The 17,329-nt window shown below is 51.8% G+C and overlaps 1 protein-coding gene across 2 annotated transcripts in view; it reads right to left on the bottom strand.

The window, feature by feature from the left end:
• syde2 (synapse defective 1, Rho GTPase, homolog 2 (C. elegans)) overlaps nucleotides 1-17,329 on the bottom strand; it is a 30,063-nt gene that overhangs the window by 9,508 nt on the left and 3,226 nt on the right. For both annotated transcript variants that reach the window (XM_084692817.1, XM_084692818.1), the window contains exons 2-4: nucleotides 11,836-12,513; nucleotides 5,462-6,627; nucleotides 2,257-2,383 (exon numbers count right to left, since the gene is read on the bottom strand). In XM_084692817.1, the coding sequence (XP_084548943.1) occupies nucleotides 2,257-2,383; nucleotides 5,462-6,627; nucleotides 11,836-12,513 (1,971 nt within the window). The remainder of the gene's footprint in view (nucleotides 1-2,256; nucleotides 2,384-5,461; nucleotides 6,628-11,835; nucleotides 12,514-17,329) is intronic.

Genomic DNA, 17,329 nt, shown 5'->3' with positions numbered 1-17,329 from the left:
AATCCCCCATGCGTGAGCCAAATACCATCTGTGTTTGTTCGGCAACAAAGGAGCCACTTGTTAATGACTTTCCATGTCTTCACCGGGCTAAGCAGTGGGGCCGGTGGGGGCAAGGAGATGGGAGGTGGAGAGCAACCAGGAAAATGAGTTAGCGAGTTAGCGAGGATGAGTTAGCGAGTTAGCCGAGCGCCAAACTGGGATCGATATATCGTGTGTTTCGACATACATGCACCCTCCTCACCATGTCGAGCCACTCTAAAACGTGGCCTCCTTTTCACTCACTCGGCATGCACATGCCCGCCTGATTTCCCATTAGTCACTGCTCTGTTTGGTAGCCGTCACGGAAGCTTCTGGTTCTGCTGGCTTTCTGCTCAATGGGCGATGGCTAGGCCTCAGAAGTGTCCACGTCCTAGATCCTGGCATTTCCTCTTTACCACAGCAAACTGTGTCCAGGTGTAGCGTCACAAAAGTAGCTCGCTCATGTGTGTTGGTCATTGCCACCTGAAACTGTACAGGTCTATATACGGTCACCAGGACAAGGCTTTTGAACAACAGCATTGATGCAATGCTCTCAAAGGCAATACGTTTTCAAAGAAAAAAAGACCAGAGATGGGATGTCGTGTGGTTTTCGACAGCAGGCTTCAACTCAAAATCCCTGCTCTGTCTCCCCATCTGTGCTTGCTGTTCCTGAGGGGTTGGGGGGGCAAGGGGGGGTGGGGGTTGTGGGTGCTACCGCCAAGCCCTTCAGCCCTGGAATGTCCCAGATGTAGATTGGGAGTGCTTGATTCAAACCCTCCCTAACTAGGACACACTATGTCTAACACAAGCTACTCACAGATCACAATTCAAACTGAAAATCATGTTTTTCATAACCACAGATTTACATCTTCTGATTCAAATCTCCAAACCCTCACCCGCCCCCCGAAGCCTGCCCTACCCAAAAATGCATACAATACAAAAAGCTGTTGTCTGTATGGCTGTTGTCTATAAACTGGTATTTTGCACTCACAACGTGAAAAATTGTGGTGAGGCTTTACATTGTCTAGATCAGAGGTTTGAAACCCTAGGAAATCCAGGCACTGCACATGTTTTGTCAAGCTTGGGATTGAACTCTGACCCCCTGGTCAAATCCCTTTCACTACCTCTGCTTTTTAAATGAGCTGCAGTGACACGCTGGTCCTCTTAGCTCATTCGTTTGGCTTGCTTGTTAGTCACCGTCTCTGCCCTAAATAAACTGCAAGCTAACCCCCCCCCCCCAGCACAGTAAGCCCAAACCAGCCTAGCCTAGCCCAACCCAGTCCAGCCTAGCCCAGCCAGTGCCACCCTTCCCCCATCTCTCTCTCTCTCTGCCCCGTCTCTCGCTAACCCTAACCCATCTGCAACACCCCCCTCGCTGGGGCAGAGCAAATTTAGACAGCAAGCAAAAACCAACAATCCACGCCGGTGCTCGGCCCGGCCCTGGCTCTTTTTTCCAAAGCCGCTCAACTGTTAACTGTGTTCTTTGCCCTGCCATGCAAACGCATGTGGATCAAAGTAGACATGATAGGAGGACGCCTACAGGGGCCTCTCCCCAAAACCAACACCAGCTCCCACAATGCCCGGCTTCCATGGTCTTCCTCTTTTTCGGTGGGAGAAAAATAAAATACATGAGCAGGTCACTTTCTCCAACCGGCCCCCCCATCCCCCCTCCACCCTGACTGACTCGGTTCGTTCTCCAGTTTGCGATGACACGGCAGAATTTGCGAGCTAAAACCTAATTGGACTCCCTCAGGCTACATGTGAATAAAGGGCAAGACTGAACGTTCAAAATAGACGCACTACAGTCGAGGATGGGAACACTAAATGTACCCAGCAAGAATGTTGAAATGAAAACATGAAACTGGGATGACACAGTGGTCAGCGGGCAAAGAGAACATGTGCCTCAACCTGGAGAGGAGGAATGACCTAAATGTCCAGCCTGGATTCGTGTGAGGGCTCTCAGTCGCCTCCTCCCCCCCCCCCCCCCCCCCTCCACCACAGGCACAGGCACATTCTGGTATGCTGACTGGAATGCTTTTTACCACAAACAAAAGCCACACAAACACACGAAGACTTACAGGAACATTGACACATGTGGTGAGTTGTTGGGGGGGGGGGGGGGGGGGGTGTTAGGAGAGAGAGACAGAGAGAGAGAGAGAGACTGAGAGAGACTGAGAGAGAGAGAGAGAGAGAGAGAGAGAGAGAGGTTACACTGCGTGCTGGTAGCGTGTTCTCTACCTGTGATGACGTTGATGTCCGGGTAGGTGGTTTCGCCCAGCTCCACCCCGTGGCTGTCCCTCTCAAAGGCTTCCCTCAGCTCCTTCTTCACCGCCGCCGAGCCGCACAGGCGGTACAGACCCACAACCTGGGAACACACACACACGTATGTAGGTCACAGCCACAAACTGGCACACAACAGGCTCGCCATTCAACTGAGACCAGTGCTTATTTACGACCCTGTAGATCAGGTTCTTGGGGGGGATAGAGAGAGTGATGCTAAACATGCCTCTGGGAGAAAGATACACATCCGGACTCTAAGTCGGCCCCAGTCGGGTTAGGTACTGACGGTCATCGATGGACTCAGTGTATATACCCATTAAAAGAACCGTGAGAGACGGTATGGTACAATATCTGGGTGATGGCCAGGAGGACTACGCGTCCCATGATGCAAGTGGGTCTAATCCGCAGCCACGTTGAAGGTAGTCCGGCACCTAGGTGGTACCGTACAAGAGGCTTTGATTCTTGCGGAACAATTAACAAGCATCCTCTTATGTAACTCACGGAGGAACTGTGCCACAGGCACCTGTCTTTCATGACGGCCAAAACAATTGGGAGGTGCTGGTCTCACTTTACAACCAACACGGGCTTGAGGCATTCAGACCAACAAGAATCCTCGAATGAATGGAATTGAATTTCCTTTCAACGAACATTCTCTAAGTATAAACTGCAGCCTCAATCCACACCCCCACCCCCACCCACCCCCTCCTCTCATGTATTTAACTTCCCCCAGACACCCTTCGATACGTCAAGCTATCAAAACAGACGTGGTTGGGAGTGACCCGGGGTCTGAGATCGACTCGTTGTCCTGCGGGCGGTAGCCCTGGCGACACTGTGGAATGTCTCGTACTACATGTGTCTGGTATGTGGCATACTGGCCACTATGGTGCGGTTATCCTAGCAACCGGTGGAAGTCAGCGAGCTGTAAAAAAAAAAAAAAAAAAAAAAAAAAAAGGCTGGCTTGGTCCGGGCCTGGTTGTCCCTGCTAACGCAGCCCCCAAAAGGCTCTGGTTTCAAGCCATCGACCTACACTGTGGCAGCAGACCCAACATTTACAGAGTTTCTCTCTGTGTAGCATTTCTAAACCTTGCACAAGAAGGGGAGGCAAAAAAAAAAAACTCTTGACAGATTAGGTGGGGATTTGGCTTTGTCAGAGAGTAAACAGAAGTCACTCGGCACAAAGAACAACAAGGCTATTGAGGGACAAAAAAAGCTTTTCTTTAGGGTGAGTGGGGCGCAGGCGACTGACAGCTGGTTGGAAGAGGCCTTGCGCTTATCTGCTGCTGCCGGGCAACGCAAGCAGCACCAATAGGAAACAAAAGCTTGTCGCCACCTTAATTAAAAACAACAGAATGGTTTCCTGTGGAGAGTCAGGGACTTCCTGAACGGACAATCAGGCGTACGCTGTCCTGCACGCACAGGAACAAACACACACACAAACAGGTCTTAGTGGCGGACTGATCCACTAAGTAGATCAGTGGGGTGAAGACACTTGTGGATATTCACAGGTCACCAACTAAAAGTTGCCCCTGTGCCGTTTCTGAAACAAAAGCAGTCCACATGTTTCTCTCCCAAAAACATTTTCATTTGATAACTTATTGATATCGGCCTTGAACCATGCCTTCTCAATTTTCCTGAAGTCCTTTTCTAGTGGCCAACAGTCGATTTATTGTCTCTTAAAAAACCAAGCATGGCAGAATCAACACACATCACTCCCTCCCTGCAACGCTGACGCCACAAGTCTTCTTGGAACAGCCGCAATCATCTTGTGCCTTGAAAGCACACAGACCCTCAGGACATCCATTTTAGAGAGACTGAAAGGAGAGTCTCCATCGCCCGATCCACATCATTATTTCTAAAGACATTCCAGGCGACTGGCTCTGCGTGCTTCAGTGACACGTCCTAGAAATTGCTTCCCCATCTTGGTGGTGGAAACCTACTCGGCCTCATCCCCCCTGGGGGACCACAGCTAAAGCCATGCGCTGGGGGCATCCTCTTCAAGCTACGCTCTCCCCTCCATGTCTCGATTCAATTTAAGAAAGAGAGAGCATGGTCGAGAACAGGAAGAGAGAGGGAGAGAGACTTGAGAGGAAAAAAGGGGGAAACAAACCACAGCCAAAGGCCACAGCTGAGCTGATGAATGCAGCCCTCCTTTTCTTCCGAAAACCGTTGGCATCCAGACACTAAGTGACCCATGGAAGCTGCTCTAAGTGAGAGCCCATACACCGGCCAGACAGGCCCTCCAGAGTTACACTGATCAATGAGCTGTTAGGACCTGGAGGAGGAGGGCTGGCCCCTGGCCTGCTGGCAGCCCCTGAAGGATGGGTCTCAGAGTGGAGGAGCCAAGCTTGGAGAGGGGCCTGACAGATGAGCTCTGTGGAGAGGCCTGCCGGAGACAGGGGAGAAGGCCCGGGGATTGCCCCCTTGCTCTGGGCACCCGCTGCCCCTGGTACCTCCCCTTCCCTTAGGGGAATAGCTGGGGAACAGCGGGCCACACACATTTACTGCGGGCGTCTCGACTCTTAATGAGGAGAAAGGCGAGCCGGGCTGCGTCTCCATCTGTGGCGCTGGGCTTCAGAGAGAGGGTGTGGGAGAAAGGGGGGAGAGGAAGGGAGGCCGTTCTCAAGTGGCCCATCTTGAGGCAGCTCAACGGACTCCACCCCAGCGATGCCAGGCCATCTCTCGCCAGATCCATCTGGTCATGTCCATGCTCCTTTCTATTCCAATCTCCCTTTCTCGCTCTCTTTCCCTCTCCCTCTCTCTTTCTTTCTTGTTCTTTCTCCCTCTCTCTTTCTCTCTCACTCTCTCTCTCTCTCTCTCTCTCTCTGTGAGCATCATAAAAGCCACCCCCGCTGTCTGAAAACAAGCAGCCCTGTTACGTCTGATGTCTCCCACTTAGCCGGCATCGCTGCTAGCCTCCAGACATGTTCTCTTCTCACGGAATGCGGAGCTAAAAGGTTGCTTCAATGGTCTGCTTGGTGCCTGAGACAAAATCTCCTCTCCTCTGTCTGTTGAAGGACGGTCGTTTGCTAGTTATACATGGCGGTTTCCTTTTCTTTTTTTTGTTGGACTAACGTTAGTTAGGAGACATGCTCCCAGACTATAAAATGTCACTGCGTCTTTAATTGTTAAACACGTTTGTAGAGTCAATCGGTGGTGGACTTACCTGGCAGCCTCTCTTTTCGATCTCCGTGATGCACTTGTTGATGAGCAGCGGCACCGAGAGGCCCGAGGCCTCCTTCTCCACCACCCTCCAGGCCTCCACCCCAAACACCTGGGGTTCCCTGTCCCTGTCGGGGCCTCCGTCCAGCGAGTTCTGCCACTGCTCCATCAGGTTCAGCTTGACATAGATCAGCCCTCTCGGCTCCAGCTTGACCGCTAGCTGGTGGGAGCGCGTCACCCGGAAGAGCGCCGGCAGGGACACCGTCCCGTGGCAGCACACGCGGTTCTTCTTGGGCGTGGGCTCCCAGCTGAACACCACCAGCTTCAGGTGCTGAGCGTTCTCCAGCTCGATGTTGAAGGTGTGGTCCATGCCCAGGAAGGCGGTGCGGCAGGTGAGTAGGGCGGTGCGGGCCTTGTTGACCGAGTCCACCTGGATGGCGCAGTAGACGTCGCGGGAGTCGACGCGCGGCGGTTTGAGGTCCTCCGCTCCGTAGAAGTGCAAGCTCATGAGGCCCGAGATGTACTGGGTGCATTTGGGCTGCTCCGAGAAGCTGTAGTGGCGGAAGGCGTCGATGTCCAGCTCGGTGCCGTGGAGCTTGGGGCTCCCCCCGCCCACCCCACCACCTCCTGGCCTCTCTCCTCCAGCGGACACCGGTTCCTTGCTCTTTCCAGCCTTCCCTTCCGTCTGCCCGTGCTTCCCAGACTTGGCCACCAGTTCTGGCGAGTCTCCATCGCTAAGGTAGCCCCCTTTGCTGGCGGACTTTGACGCCCCGTTGCTTTTCTTCTTGCTGTAGCTGTGCTGGGTGGACACACTGCTGTCCAGGTGGTAGCGGGAAATCACGTTACGGCTAGCCGCGGCCGCCTGGCCGGCCCCTGCAGAGAGTCTGGAAGGGGCCCGGACCGGTTCGGACCGGTTACCGGATTTGGGACAGTGAACCCGGGTTTCTGAGTGGCTGCTCGTTCCTCCGTTCCCACTGCTGTTGCTCGTTGTCCCTTTAACACTGAGCTTCCTGCTAAGTTCCGGAAGCTTCTTCATCTTCATGCTGAGCTTCCTGACTGTGCGAGGAGACTTGATCTTATCGGGGAAGGACCAGTTGATTGAGCTCCCCTTCTTGGTTGGGTTGGGACTGGAGGGGGGTGAGAATCCGGGGTTGGGCGTTTCTGGGATATCTGCACGGGAAACAACAAGACCAGAGATGTGCCGTGATTAGCTTGACTCACAGTGCAAAAATATTCCACTGTTTAAAAACTAAACATAGGAACACTGGAAGGAAAAAGGGACACTTTCGGAAACGAGTTCCGAAATAAAGAGGGTAGAAATAGGGAACAGATTTTCTCTCGGAGTTCCAAGTTCCAAAGTTCCGTTGCAAGTCATTTTCCATGCAGCAAGCCCCTCCAGGGGGTGACTATTCCGCCCTTTTCTTTTAGTGAGTTAGCCTGGTCCAAAACAGACCATCTGGACTGCTGAGCGCAGGATGGAGATACAGGGCAGGGATAGCAGCTCGAGCCAGGAATGGTTTAGATGATTAAAGTGGAATTTGTCAAACGGCGGGGTGTCCCCACTGCTAGCTCGACGGGGCGCTTTAGCCCGTTTCAAACTGAAAACTTTCCTCTGAGCTCTCCTAATAGGATTTCCTCTCCAACTAACCTCTCTTTTTAGCACATTAGAAGGCCTTTCGCATCAGGTTCAAGGGAGATTGTGCTTGCCACATATGGCTGTAACCCTCAACATTAGGGAAGTTACATTAAGATAATTGATAAAAACCGGCAGACTTTGAAGGAACTTTCAATCTTTAACTATTTAACGTTCAGATACACAACAAAACGCCTCTATGGCCCCGTTAACCCTTTATTTCCCAGAGATGGGTAATTCCGATTTTCTGGTTTCGTTTTATAACCAAAGATCCACTGAAGCACTGAAACAAAGGCCTGCCTGATTCTATTGGCTCTTGAAGAGGGAAAGATTGAGGGGGGGGGGGGGGGGGGGGGGAGAAGTAGCATGACCTGCCAACATCACCAACTCTATTTTCAGAGGGGGCCCTGCTGTGCTATTCTGGAGAGGAGGGTTACAGGGAGGCAGGGAGGGGGGGGGGCAGAGGAGGAGCTGGAGGATGCAGAAAAGGGGTAAGATGGGGGCAGGAGTAACGCAGGGCGCTCCATGGAAAGGCACAGAAGAAGAGGAGGAGGAGGAGAAGGGAAGGGGGGGGAGGGGGGACAAAGGCACCCCTTGTCCTGCCGATCAGAGGCCCAGCCAACTGAAGGGGCTGTTCTCTCACATTCCATAATAAACCATGTTTAGCCTCCCCTCTTCCTCTCGCTGAGTAGACATCCTTGTTAGTGCTTCGTGTCAAACACACACGTACCCTGCCCTGTCGGGGTGTGAAAGGGAGGGGGGGGGGGGGGGGGGGGGGTCGAAGGTAGGAAAGAAAACGCCCTTGTGGTACCAAACGTGCAGAGGGGTTGGGGTGGCATGTCAAACCTTCACCTTCACGAGACACTAGCGCCAATGTTGTGCCACGTCCCCAGTCCGTGTGTGCGTCGTTCCCTGATAGTCTCAGAGGGAATGCGGCATTCGAATTTGGAGATATGGGCAACGGGTCAGAAGTCCGAGAGTCACGTGTCAGGTGTTGACATGAGAGCCACCCTTAGCCCAGGCTTTACCCTGGACACATGACATGTGTCATGGATCTTTCGCGTCGATGTCCCCCCTTGAGCCCCTCCTTTTTAGGCAGTGCTCGTGTCGCTTTTCAGCCTGCGGCGAAAGCGTCACCCGACACGGCCCTACCCAAGGGTCAGGGGTCCCCGTTTGACACCTTTGCCCCGGGGGCCATGTCCAGGGGTCAAAGGTTGAAAGGCTGCATTCTGCAAGCTGGAACAAGAGCTGGTTGACCACCGTCAACCCCCCCCCCCTGCCCCCACCACCTCCCAAACCCACCCTGCCTGACCCCTGGACCCACCCCAGGCACCCTGCCCATGACACCTCGGACAAAGCCAGGAATTTACAACTGTTGATTGCTCCTAATAACGCTAGGCCAGGACAGGTGCTGAGGGATCCGAATGTGTGTGTCTGTCTGTGTGTGTGTGTGTTTCAGGCCTTCGGTTTTGTGTGCGTTGCGTGTGCATGCTGGCGTAATGGCTGGGGGTTTGAATATCTAAGCCAGGCTGATGTTTGCACAGAATGCGCAGAACTCGCTGCGACAGAACAGTGAGGTCTGTGTGTGCGTGTGTGTGTGTGTGTGCGACGTGCGTGTGCTCCCATGAGGGTGTGAGAAAGTGGGAGCGTTTAAGACCGTGTGAGTGTACTAAAGGACTGTCTAAATAAAGAATGTACTCTCCTGGGCTTGTTCAGAACATTCTCATGTCCTTGATTCCCCTGGCAGATATCTTTGCATTCTTCTGTGTGTGTGTGTCATTGTGTGCACATGTGCGTCTGCAATGCGTGCGCGTTGGACGTGACAAGGAGCGAGGGCCGTGAAGAATGAATGGCATACCTCTCCCCGAGGTTCCCTTCTCTGCGAGTCGGGGACACCTTGAATCGGTCGCCGTCCACTTGTGCTCGGAAAATCCTTCGGCCCTGGGATCCTTCCAGAGGCCACAAGAGCCCGGGCGTTTCATTACAATGGTTACAAAACCCCCCCGGCTAATATAGCCAGGCATGCAGGCCCTCTCACTACCACAACATGGCCACTTGCCAAGGCCCTGCGCTCTATGTGACCCACAGCTACAAGCAGACAGGCAGGCAAGTCAGGCAGCCAAGGCAAGGCATTCCAACACAGCCCACCCACCCCCCACCCCCCCCGTCTGTCTCTCCGGCAACAATGTTGCCACTGATGCTCGGTATCGCGAGTTTTAACTGGAAATCGTGTAGAACGCGCCGCGGTCAAAACAACGGCAAAAATTGAAGCCGCTGCCAAGCTGACCTCGTCCGATGGAGATTTCCTCCAAACAGGCGCTGAGGGGGGTTCTAAGGGCGCCCTCCAACGAGTGTGCTTCGTAGTCCATCAATCATTATCCTCGCGCACAAATAGGTCTTTCAGATTGACAAAGGGACAAGTCAATGACGACCAAGTAAGGAGTCGCTGGTGTATCCGGTGGGGGTAAAAGGACCAGCCAGCCGAACAGAGAGCCCCGCAGTGGACCCTGGGGGTCATCTACATACACATGGATTCATTAAGTCAGCAGATGGATGCTCTTATTCAGGGCCGGTGACAAAGCGTCACCCATTTTTAGCCCTCGTCGTTGTAAAGCAGGCCCTGTCGGCCCCCAAGCACTGGTAAGTCATAAAGGAAGGACTGCAGGAAGAGGCTGTGTGTATGAATTCGACATGCGTGCCCCCCCCCCCTTCTTCTTTCAATTCTTCGCCTTGCCTCCTCTCGCATAAGTGACTACTGGTTGGGAGGCTCCAAGAAATAGTCTGGCTAGGCGGTCACCTTCATCTGAATGGCAGTCCTCCAATACACCCTGTTGGGACTGCAGCAGTGTGGACAAGGACCGCTTAACTAGCCTGGGGTAGCTATCCCATGGCAGACACTTGTCCTTTTGACTCGTTGCTTAACCCCCCCACCTCCCCAAGGCTAGCTTCTAACCACATGGCCTGGGTCTCTCCACTCAGGGACTACCAAGACAGCAGTGGACCCCACCCCCTCCCTCCCAGAGAGACCTAATCGCAGGCTTCTCCTCGCCCCGTCCAGGTCGCCGAGGAGCGGGCGAGAGAGAGCCAGCTCCTGTGACGACGCGCAGGATTATGGGAGTATGTTTACCGCTTAACCGGGGGCCGTGCCAAGTCAGTCAGGGCTCAAAGCCATGACGGATGGTAATACTGTTGGCACACACAAATACACACACACCCACACACCGTGCTCCTCTTTGATGCCCGGTAAATGGACGTTGTTTTTTTTGGGGGGGGGGTTGTGGAGACACAGGCTGAAGTTTGTAATGGCGTCGGCGAGCGCCCCCCCTACCCCCCCCGCGCGGGACTCGACCGCAGAATCAACAACAGTGAGTTAGATCCGGAACGGGGCCACTCCCCTCCTCTCACAACACAGCAGCCTTTCAAAAATAACAAGGTGACCGACACAGTCGCGGCGGCGCAAGATTCCACACGACACCCTCGTTAAAGGGCCGGCGCTCCTGTCAAAGCCTGGCTGTTAACGGCACAGACCCAGTCACTCCCACTCAAGAAGGCATCACGTGCATAAAAGGCTAAGTCATATCAGTCTTCGCTTACCTAAATGAGTGTTAAAGTGACATCTACTGACTAAATGGCAGATATAGCCTTGCTTGAATTGGATGTGCGTGTGTTACTTTGTTATTCCAGTCCTGTGCTAGCACTGTGCTAGCGCAGGACTAGATTAGCACCCCTCAGGCCAGCCTAATCCTAATCACTCATTAAAAGGGCTCTCAGGTTGAAGACTGTGGACACGTGATGTCAGGGAAGGCCATGGCTTTACAGCCTGTCCATAATGTTTCCCACCAGTCAGTCAAAATGACAACTGCCAACAACAAGGAAAAGGCAACAAAGGCAATTGGCGTTCATAAGAGACCTGTTGCTATCATGGCAAAATAGCTGTTTGTGGCGTCTTGCTGTGGTGGATTTGGTCTCAAACAGTTATTCAGCCTTACCATTCAAACAGACAAGACGGCCTTTTGCATGCCAAAGAGGAGTCAACAATTGTAATTAAATGTTCATCTCAGGAGTTTGTCAAGTGGGTTCAAGCGGCCATGTTGCCCCACCAGAGGCAAATGAAGATGAGAAAAACACTTTTCCCATCATGAGACGGGGAGCTGTGCGCTAGCTGTCAACATCTCACTTGATGCCACAGGAAACAGTACCCACAAACACACACGCGCATAAGCTAATGCTAATCACAAAAAAATATATATATATTCATCTCAATGTTTACAATCTTGTGCCTCTGCCACAAAGTTCATAGGATTTATTTTTCTTCAGGAATGCCAACTCGTTCCGCCTGGTTGAGTTTAGCTAATAAGTGACACCAGTGTGCCGAGATGTGATTATAGACTGTGGTCCTGTCAATTTCCATCCAACTGAACAGACCGGGAGGGGAAACAGCATTGAGCTAGCAGCAAGCCCTGCTCCCGGAGACAAGGTGAGGAGTAAATGACTGAAAGCTAAATGGATTGCTGATCCTCCGATTATCACCACAAGCTGCTATTAGTTTGTCAGGTGCGAGACAACCACAAACAGTCAGACAGCCGCTGGCACAACAAATCCTTATAGGCAGTCTGGGGGAGAAAGAGAGAAAGAAAGAGAGCAAGAAAGGGAGGAGCTGAAGGAGGGAAAAGAGCAAGGTTGAGATGAAGAGTGTAGATGTAGGTGTGGGGGACGGGCGGGGGAGGAGAAAGGACAGTCTGTACCTGTAGCTCTGCCGGGTGGCCCCTCCTCCGGAGGCTTGCACGCGAGTGTTTGTCGGTGCAGCTGTATCTCCATGGAATGTACGGCATTCCCCAGACTCCCATCCCCACCTCCACCGCCCAGGCATTCCCCCACGCTCTCTAGCCCGGAGACACTGCAGCCCTCCTGGGTCCAGCCTGCCTCCCCGCCCCTGCTGGGCCTCCTGTGGGGGTCGGCCGTCGCGGGGACCTGAAGTCTGGCGGGGGGCCTGGTCGTCAGCTCGGGCTCGTCGTCCTCGGGGATGGGGTTGTACCAGATCTCCCCCTCGTCGTCCGCGTCGTTCTCCTCGGCCGGGTCCACGTGCCTTGGCTGGGGGGCCACCCGCGCGTGGCCCACACTCACCTGGGGCAGGCTGAGTCGGAGGGGGCGGGAGGGGGGCGGGCGGGGGAGTTTCAGGTTCTCGGGGGAGGGGCTCGGAGGAGGGCGAGGGGCGGGGCCGCCGCCGCCGTCCTCCTCCGCTCCCGGGGGGCCCTGGACGTCGTCCGAGGCGTGAGGCTTCCCCGAGCTCTGCTGGAGCCAGTTGCGTTTCTTGGAGACGGTGATGTTGTTGTGCGGGGCTCTCCATGGCGATGGATCGATGCCCTTTCCCCCTGCCAGCTCACATCCGTTTGAGTAGGAGCTGTGGACATTCTCAATGAGAGCTGCAGGAGAGAGAGAGACACGCCTAAGTCTGCAGGGCGGGGGTACATTTCACCAGTCTTGGGAGTTTGATAGTATGCGAAGCAATCAGTCAATCTCCCAAATTCGACATTGTAAACATCTGTATCATGAAACCTTTGGTTAGCACGCAGACCACTGGCTTACTCCATCTCTCCATCCTGTGATGAGACGCGATGTGGTTTTGAATATCGGCTCGGGGAATCTGCGCGCTCAAAAGACATCTCACAGGAGAAGGAGCGTTTCACAATCGTCCCCCCAAAAAACTTCAGACATTACAGGTGACAGGAAGTAGGGCGTTATGAGGTTGACACAAGCACCCCCAATGGCAATTTAGTACATTTACAAAAGTCAAAATTGTAGATGTGACGTGGTTGTTGGCACTTTTAAAAAGGGTTCATCGAGTTTAGGACTGCCTGACAGTCAGCGGGTCCCTGTTTACCAAGCAGATCATAAAAATCCCAACACAACACAATCCCAATTACAAACTGCAAAGTAACACTGCAAATCATGCCTCGTCTGACACGTCTTTTTGGCTCTGGCAGCTGAGTGTTGACAAGAGGTGAGTTGACGAGCAGATGCCGGAAGGAAAAACAGGCCGGCCGTGAGCCGCGGCTGAGAGCTCTGTCCTGCCGCGACACGCACGGCCGGGGCCTCTCTAAAGACTGTTTTCAAACGCGCCTGTTCTCCCAGGCGTGCCTCTCGACGCGCTAATGACAAACTTCTCCTGTGCTTAAGGAAACACGATTTCATGCAAACCGAGCTACAACCGCCAAATTACAGACCACTTCTGGGGAAGATTTTCACTTCGAAAACGAAATAAATACTGTCCTCCCCCCCCCCCCCCCGTGTGTGTGTGGGAGAGAGAGAGAGAGAAGAGATAGAAAGCGAGTGAGAATGTGAGAAGGGCATATCGCCGCTCAATGAGAAAGTGCTGCAGTGTCATGTCAAACTAAATGACCTTGTCCTCAACCGGCGCCATCAAAGCGATGAAATTCATAAAAAAACATCACCACATGCCCTTCTTGTTGCATAACTGCAACTCGGAGGTCAGTAGATTGAGACTAAGGGGCTTTCTTGCTTGGTTGCTTTTATTGACACAGGCCTTGAGAGCTCCGAGCCAGAACCGTACGGTGCAACAGCTACCCAAGGATTAGCTTCCAGAAAGTCAACTCTGGTGAGATGTATCCAGTCTCTGATGCACTTTATTAACTCTTCATGAGAGCAGCTGTTGACTTCCCTCAAACAGGAGGTCTGAAGTTCCTTTCACCACAACAGACAAAGTCTTGAACTTTGATTCTTTCTTCATGCTCTACTTCATACTGCACACTCCATTCCCTTTCTGCTTGCATTTGAGCTTAATTACTCTAGAAACTTGATAGTCTATAAACTCAGATGAAAATGAATCCATTGTGAATGGCGTTACTTTAGCTTTTATCCAATTATCCACATGCTTACTGCCATATAAAACAGCTTTTATTGGTTGGACCAGGAGTCACTTTATAATACGCTCTAATCTCCTCAAAAGAGCAGATACTGCATCCTACTTTAAATAGAGAGACAGGACCATCAACATGCCTCTCTCATTTAAATGTAATTGAAACCATTTGAGGAACTGCTACAATATAACAAACATAAGTTCACTGCCTACGGAGCTCTCTTTGCCACATGAGTGTTAAGTAAGCCGGCACTGTGTTTGCACTGAATGAGCCAGCACCGTGTTTGCATTAACTCAGATTAAGCTTGATGTTCTCTTTCGAGGGGTCGGGACTCTCGCTTTAGCATGTGCTAGGCAAAGGGGGAACGGTGTTTTCGCTTTCCGCAGTGTCCCCTGATCCTGGTAGCATTTGGCGTTAGCGGTTGTTAAATGGAGACTGCTGATTTTGCATACGCCTGGCCCGCTGGTTGACGCTGTTTCTTTTCAAGGGGTCTTTCATAACAGAGAAGGAGCATGCTGGGACGCGTACAGCATTCCAGACCCCGTCTAGGAGATTTACAACCATCCCCTAACACCTACACACGCTCTAACGCACCTTCTATCGCACACTCTAGTCTAATCTATCCCACATCACCTCCATCTTCAAAAGGAAACCTTGAAATCTAGGCACAGTTTAGGTCAGGACATTTTGGGACTCCGTAAACTCAGTTTAGGGCCTGGTTACCAAAACCTCTGGACACGTATACCTTTCCATATTGTAACTAAGCTAACTAAGTAACTAGCAACACAAACAAGCATTCAAACTCTTAAAACATACAGTATCTTCAATATGGGGTGACCCGATATCATAGTATGACCTGGCAACCCATTCTGAGGTGAGTTCACTTGATAACTGTCTGGCTCCTTTCATATTGACACACTCAACCAGATTGAGACTGCTTGCCGGGCCTGAACCTTTGCCCTTGGCTGCTATTTGGTGCAGGAGTCCAATGACCTTCACCAGTTTCCTGACAGCTTTGAGCGGAGAAGCCAATTAAAAATCTCCCTGAGTTCTGCACCCCTGCATGGCGGTGAACGGCTGAGAGTGTGCTGTTGGCACGTCAAACACCCAGGACACAGAGGTACCAGATGGCTTGGAGAAACAATGCATTGGTGTGTGTGTGTGTGTGTGTATGTCACAGGTCCCAAGCAATCACGTGATTCGGCTAGACTGCCGGCAAATGGGTCGATGAAGCCACGAGGTGCCAAACATTTCGGAGTCATGAAACCGAATAGGTTTTTCATTTAAAATGCTTCAAAAAGTATGCCAAAATGCACATTGGAGCTTCTTAAAAAGGAGATGTTTGGAAGGCCAGCACAGACTGTATCAAAAGCCCCGCAGCAACCAGCAGGATAAAACTTAGAGTACCCTTGAACATCGGATCTCTCTTTAGCACCGACATTACCCATAAATCCATCCACTCACAAAAACAGGAGACAAGACGAAACATTGTGCCACCCGTTGGAGTGTAAAAAAACAAAACCGAAACGAGTAAGTGCGGCTCAGGAACCAGACTTGGCGTGATGCAGACACCCCCCCCCCCCCCCCAAAAAAAAAGTTTTGACGTGACTGAAACAGCCAGGCAGGTTGTCAAAGAGGATTGGGTTACATGTTTTCTTCCAACTCTTACTGTACACACGTTCGTGCACGCGAGCGGGGGAGGGGGGAGGGGGGGAGGGAGGGACTTCGACCCCGTGTATTTAACGAGCATGCGGCAAACAAACTTGATAATGTCCTCCGTGGTCTTACAGCCCCTTTCAGACACATCGCTGCGCAACAAATAGTAAATATCCTAAGTATGCAGACAGAGGGTGATTATTTTCTCACGAGGGGGAGAGACTTAGCCAAAACAAGTATTGAAGGGGAGGGGATTGAGGGGAATGGAGAAGGAGGGAGGGAGGGGGGGGTCAAGAAAATAAAACCTTCAAAGGGCAACCCTTGGGACAGCCCCTGAGGTGAACCTGACCGCCTTCGCTGCTGATTCGTCTACACCAGGTTGGATTTAAGCTCCATTCCTCTGAACTCCCGATGCACTAAAGCAAAGTGGCTGGATACTGCTCCTGCAAGCCGCACATGGCAGGCACTCGGGGTAGCATATCCCCAGCCCAGCCCCACACAGAACCATCGACCAGCTCTATACAGACAAGTTGCAAAGAGAGACAATTGGAAAGACAAAGAGAGAAGAGAGACAGAGAGACAGAGAGACAGAGAGACAGAGAGACAGAGAGAGAGAGAGAGAGAGACAGAGAGAGAGAGAGAGAGAGATGGATGTACGCACACACAGCCACCCGATAGTGTATCATAGTGAATCACTGTTCTATATTGAATCCAGAACCTAAGTCAAAGGAACTCACAGCACATGCTGGGGGAAGATTCCACAGGGGGATTTCACATTGTAAATGTGTCATGCACAGTGCAGACCTTTCAAACTGATTACACTTCAATCTAACATACCAAAACATTTATCTAATCCAATGAATTAGGCTATTGAAAGACTTCAAAAGGGAAAGCCCCACTAAGTGCACACAAGTATCTGCATACATTAAGATGGAATATGGCCTATAAAAAGGATTTTGTAGCTCCGAGTCGTAATTCTCATTGAGTGCTTTGACACATATTTTTTTGAATGGCTCTTTGTGGAGCTGTGGGAGGCCCACAGGGTTAAGATAAACCCAGGGCTGACGTTAATAAATACTTAATCGCCCTCCATTTTGTTCATTCATGGTGAGGAATTAAGTAACAGAGCGCAAACTAGTCAAACAACGGGAATGGCATTCGAAATATTCCCTCACCAGTCTTTTAAAATGCGAGTTACCATGGAGCTGGCAAGAGCAAACTTATCAAGAAAGAGGGAACCTGACAGGCCAACTCCCCCCACCCCACCCCCACCCCCCCCCCTCTTAAACACACACACGCCCCCCGCCACAAACCTAGAAAACTCTGCCCTCTCAGCTCCCTCATACTACACCTCTCTCTCTCTCTCTCTCTCTCTCCCTTTTCGATCTTTCATCCTGTTAGGGGAGAAATAGTATTCTCACTCTCCTGTTTGCGGGCCTTTGCTGGCTGTAACAGTGGAAAGGTCGGTCAAGATACAAACAAAATAGAAACTAATGGGGGGAAAAAATTGGTTTCAGTCGATTCTCTCTTTTTTTTTTCCTGTTAGGGAAATCTTAATTGCTTCCAACCATGGAAAGGTTCTGAAGTTTTGGACAGTAAGACGTGGAGAGTGGTTAGAGAAGGAGCCGGAGGTGAACTGACAAGTTAGGAAGGGAAGAAAAGACAAACGCAGGGAAAAATAGCGAAAGTGGACGAAACAAGCTTG

The sequence above is a fragment of the Hypomesus nipponensis genome, chromosome 26 (assembly GCF_054491055.1).
Source record: "Hypomesus nipponensis isolate SF chromosome 26, ASM5449105v1, whole genome shotgun sequence".
NCBI lineage: Eukaryota > Metazoa > Chordata > Actinopteri > Osmeriformes > Osmeridae > Hypomesus > Hypomesus nipponensis.
Note: the sequence above shows the minus strand (reverse complement) of the source record. Positions and strands in the feature narration are given on the sequence as shown.